The sequence below is a fragment of the Diabrotica virgifera genome, chromosome 6, assembly GCF_917563875.1.
Source record: "Diabrotica virgifera virgifera chromosome 6, PGI_DIABVI_V3a".
Classification (NCBI taxonomy): Eukaryota; Metazoa; Arthropoda; class Insecta; order Coleoptera; family Chrysomelidae; genus Diabrotica; species Diabrotica virgifera.
The window spans coordinates 152,435,454-152,440,850 of NC_065448.1; the positions used below are offsets into that span (position 1 = coordinate 152,435,454).

At 36.5% G+C, this 5,397-nt stretch overlaps 1 protein-coding gene across 1 annotated transcript; it reads left to right on the forward strand.

Annotated features, from left to right (window-relative positions):
- Positions 1-742: 742 nt before the first annotated feature.
- Positions 743-1,234, forward strand: LOC126886968 (uncharacterized; the record flags this gene model as incomplete). Its single annotated transcript, XM_050654174.1, has 1 exon — positions 743-1,234. A coding segment is annotated over exon 1 (456 nt), but the record flags the coding sequence as incomplete, so codon positions are not given.
- Between the last annotated feature and the right edge of the window lie 4,163 nt (positions 1,235-5,397).

Sequence of the window (5,397 nt, forward strand, 5' to 3'; positions counted from 1 at the left end):
GTACTTTGACAGCTTATTAAATGAAGAATTTGACAGACAGCCTGTAGAGTCAACGGAGACAGTAGCAGCAATGGTCACCAAAATAACCAACGAGGAAGTGGCTCAAGCGCTTCAAAAAATAAAGAAAGGAAAAGCGGTAGGACCAGATGATATTCCTGGGGAAGTATGGAGAGCATTGGGAGAGACAGGAACAAGGTGGCTAGCAGGTCTATTTAATAGAATTATGGAAGTTGGACAAATGCCAGACGAATGGAGAAGCAGTATACTGGTACCTGTTTACAAAAACAAGGGAGATATACAACAATGTACAAACTACAGGGCTATAAAACTGCTTAGCCACACCATGAAAATATGGGAAAGAGTAATTGATAGACGGATACGTGAAGAGACCGAAATATCCGAGAAGCAATTTGGCTTTATGCAGGGTAGATCAACAACAGATGCAATTTTCATTATAAGGCAGTTGATGGAAAAATACAGGAGTAAAGAAACAAACGCTCATATGGTATTCATTGATCTTGAGAAAGCATATGATAGAGTTCCTCGAGAGATTCTGTGGTGGACACTCAATAAGAAAGGAGTCCCTGGTGAATATGTAAAGATTGTGAGGGATATGTATGAGGGAGTAACGACTAGTGTTAGGACAGGTGTGGGAGAGACTGATAAATTTCATGTGAAAGTAGGATTGCATCAAGGTTCTGTGCTTAGTCCGTATTTATTCTCATTAGTTTTGGACCAGATAACAGCGAAAATACAGGGTAACATTCCATGGTGCTTAATGTATGCTGATGATGTCGTGTTAGTAGGAAATAGTGAAAGAGACTTAGAACAAAAACTGGAACAGTGGAGACAAGCTCTGGAGGAAAAAGGTTTAAAACTTAGTAGGACAAAAACAGAGTATTTGGAATGTTCATTTAAAGATGGAGCTACTACAAATAAAATGGTATCTTTGGATGGTGAAATGATTGTAAAAAGCAATAGTTTTAAGTACCTAGGATCGGTATTACAGAGTAATGGAGAAATAGATGGAGATGCATGCAGTAGAATTAGGGCTGGATGGATGAAGTGGAAAGAAGCGAGTGGTGTGTTGTGTGACAGAAAAATTCCAATGAAGCTGAAGGGAAAATTCTATAAAACAGCCATAAGACCAGCTATGATGTACGGAACTGAATGTTGGGCAGTGAAAAAGAAAGAGGAACAGCGAATGCATGTGGCGGAAATGAGAATGCTTAGATGGATGAGTGGAGTGACAAAGAAGGATAAAATTAGAAATGAGTATATTAGGGGAAGTCTAGGTGTGGCACCAATTTATGCCAAAATGAGAGAGCATAGGTTAAGATGGTTTGGTCATGTTCAACGTCGAGACGTTAACCACCCAATACGAAGAATAGCTGAAGTGCAGATTCCTGGAAGGAGTAGGAGAGGAAGACCAAAGAAGACCTGGGGGGAGACGATAAGGCAGGACATGTTGGTAAAGGGGATTAACATTGATATGGCCCAAGATAGAATTGTGTGGAGAAATGCAATTAGGGAAGCCGACCCCGCATAGGGATAAGGCAAAGAGAATGATGATATTCTAATGCATCATATTGTAATTGGTTTAATTCTTCGACGTCTGCATCCACTTCTTCTTTTTCTACATCGTCAGATAAATCTGAGAAGTATGCTTTGCATAACAAAACTTCACCTAAATTATCAATTGGACCATCACTGACCTCATCAGCTTCGGATAAACTCCCTTCATTCCTTCCCAAAATATAATTTTTTACGCGGTAGCGAAATTCCACCGCATCGGGATGGTCATGTAAGCCACCAGCCCTCCGCATGTTGCCAAAAAAATTCTCAAGTACATCTTGGTTTAGATTGTACGTAAGAATATACTTTATATCGACTTTGGATTTTATATCCTCAAATAAACCTTTTAGTGCGTTGTTGGTTTGAATTATTCCTAAAAGTAACAACGGAATTAAATTTAGTCAAAAGGGAGATAACATTTATATTAATTATTAGCTCCAAAAAATAGTTTTAATTAAAATAAGTTAAAAGCAAAACAACTTACCTTTCTGAAAAGGAAACAATTACTGTTTTCCTTTAACTTTTAAAGCTTTCATAGCTTGTGTCATCTCGTCAATAATTTTATTTTGAATCTCTAGATTCAATCCATAGCCTTGTACTCGGTCTCGGGAATCTGCATAAGGTACCCTGACGTTAAGGCAATTAAACCAATCATTTACCTAAAAAAAAAAAACAACAAAATATATGAACTGAGAAGTAGTCAACTTTTAAATGAGGCTTACCAATTTAAAAAACTGAGTCGTTTCTATCCAACTTTCATCCTGAAAGTACCCCAGTGTTCCACACCTATTAATGGCTTGAGCAGTATTATTTGAAAATAATTTTGTTGCAAACTTTACTTTTTGCCTTCGCTCTTTACGTATATTTAACATTTCTTCATTTATATTAAATGATATTGTTAAATCTGATCCAGATGTAAGTTTTAATAATTTAAAAATAATGTCCTTATTAATTTCCGCTCCATGAAAAATAAAGCCATGGTCAAGAAAATTATTTCTTATAAGATTTATAAGGTGTGGTGCATCACATAAGACATGTATCTTATGATTTGTAGGGCCTATGAACCATGGCTTTTCTTCATTTACCTCAAGATTTTTATGAAGGCCTCTGTTACCACCTCCCATATCGCTAACAACAGCACAAACATGAAAGCCTGCTTCTTCTACTTCTTTAATTATGGCAAACAGAATTGATTTTTCCATTTTTGTATCGAAATCAAAATAAATTGGCTGCTTCCAGGATGTCAGAAGTCCCCTCATCATTGCTACCTGAACATAGTTGCTAGGTTTTAAAAGGTGGTCATTGGCTTTGTCATAGGATTTTCTAATCTTCATTTCATCAAAGGACAAAACACATATTTTTTCAGATTCAGTTAAGTGAGAATTTTTTAAAATTTGTAGAACAGGTTTTATTATACCTGGAACAATTTTAACTTTTTTGGTCCATGAGCGAAGGGTTGAAACAGCAGGGTATGGATAACCTTTTTTCAGCAATAATTTATATGCTTTTGGTCCAGCTGAATGTATGGCAATTCCTTGGGAGACTTCCTCAGTTGTCCATACAGTTCTAACTTTGGGCCTTTGCAGTCATTTTAGCTGTCTTTTCGTAAATATTTTATCCACCCCTGACTTCATTTCTGTTAATTCATTAACCTGCTGAAGTAACGCTTTGTTCATGTCACGTAACTTTTGGAGTTCAAGATTTTGCGCATGTTCCATATCTGTATTTATTCTAAAAACAAAAATAATATTTTTAATATAGGTACTATGCATACGAGTATACATAATATCTCTCTCTATCTCTATCAGCGAGGTTCCTACAGCCTCTGCCGCTTCTCGCATTTCGACCGCCATCGTTTTCTGTCCATCCATTCGTCTTCTTTGATGGCTCTATCTTTCATGATGTGCCGTACATTTTCTTCCCAGGCAACTGAAGGTCTTCCCCTTCTTCTTCTTTGGTGTGGTATGTAATTTAAAGCTTTCTTTGGCCATCTATCTTCATTCATTCGTTTCACGTGACCATACCACACTAGTTGTCTAGTTTCAATTTTATCTACACTGGAATATACAGTATGTGTCCTCCTTCTAATATCTTCATTCCTGATGTGATCTTTTTTAGATATACCACACGCTCTCCTTAGATAATCCATTTCTGCTATACATATTCTGTATCTACTATACATATTACTTGGGACCACTCACTAGAGATAAGAACACGTTTGAAAGGGGCACGTACATTGTTTTAGTTCTAAGTTCTATGCAAACGCCAGCTGGGTATCTCATTGAGAGCTAGAATACTTAGATGCTATCTTTTCTCCACCTTGCTGTATGGTGTTGAGGCCTGGACAATGACAGAAGAAACACAAAAACTCTGCTGTTACCGTAAAATACTCAGAATATCCTGCATGAACCATACGACAAATGCGGAAGTCTTTCGGAGGATGAATAAGGAAAGAAAGCGTATGCTTATAATAAAAGAACGAAACACACATTATTTTGGTCACATCGTAAGAAATAAAAAGTATGAACTGCTCCAACTTATAATTGAAGGCAAAATCAATAGCAAAAGGGGACCAGGAAGAAGACGCAATTGTTGCCTTAAAAACCTACGACAATGGACAAATATGACCTCCATAAAACTATTCAGGGCGGCTGCAAATAAGATTAAATGGGCAAATGTAATGGCCAACGTCCTTAAGAATAAGGCACCGTAAGAAGAAGATACATATTACATAAAGTTGAGACCATTATGTTTTCATTCACACGACTGATTATAGCATAATATAGAACATTTTACGTACCCGACTGATTTTGTAGTTTCAGGCATATCAGCTTTTAGTTCTTGGCACACTGGTTCTAAATCTGGTTCTGCAGCTGTAGAACTGAAAAATAAATGTTATGATATTACTTTTATGTCTTAATACTTAAAGTATTTCTACTTATGCTTGGTTGCACTAACAGATCTTGAGCTCCAATTTAGCCCAGCTAAGCTTATACTTTAATGCTGGGGCCACATTTTCGTCTAATACCGATAATTATTATCGCATTATTTGCACTAGAAATATGCCAAATAATGCGATAATTAACGGCATTAGACGCCAGTGTGGCCCCAGCGTAAGGATTTACGTTTATATTTAAACTTAAGGTACGTATTAAGCTTAATATGTGATGATGCAACCGCGCATTAAAAATGTAGCATAAAATAATATTTTGTGTACCAGGGACGTATTTATAGTTTTTTAATGGGGGGGGGGGGATCCTAATTTCCAAATTAAGTAAAACCGAGGCTTGGTTTTGAAATACCTTTGAAAAAAATAATAAAAACAAATTTCTAAAAAATTTATTAAAACTTAAAATACCGTTTTACAAAATTAAATTCATTCTCTTCCTTCTTTCAGCTAACTTATTTACAATTTCTGAGGAATTTAGACCTATTGTCACATTCCGATGAATACTCATGAGAGCTAATCCTGTAAGCCTCTCGTCTCCCATTCTATTTCTAAGATAAGTTTTTAACCGTTTAAGTGATGAAAAAGTACGTTCAGGTGTGGCAGTAGATACTGAAAGTGTTGCTAAAATTTGAAGAAGTTTCCTAACCGTTGGAAAAAAAATTTCATCACATCGGTCCATAGCTTCTAGTGCAGTAGACGGCTGTTCTTGATTGCACCAGTGGTTGTGCCAAAGCTCATACTCACTTATTAAATGTTTTATTTCAACTTCCCTGAGAAATATTTCTCCGATTCCTGCTATACATTTCTTTGCTCTCTCAGTATTTTGGGTGCGATCTAGTAGAAGCAACTGAATTCCTGAAATTGCTTCTTCG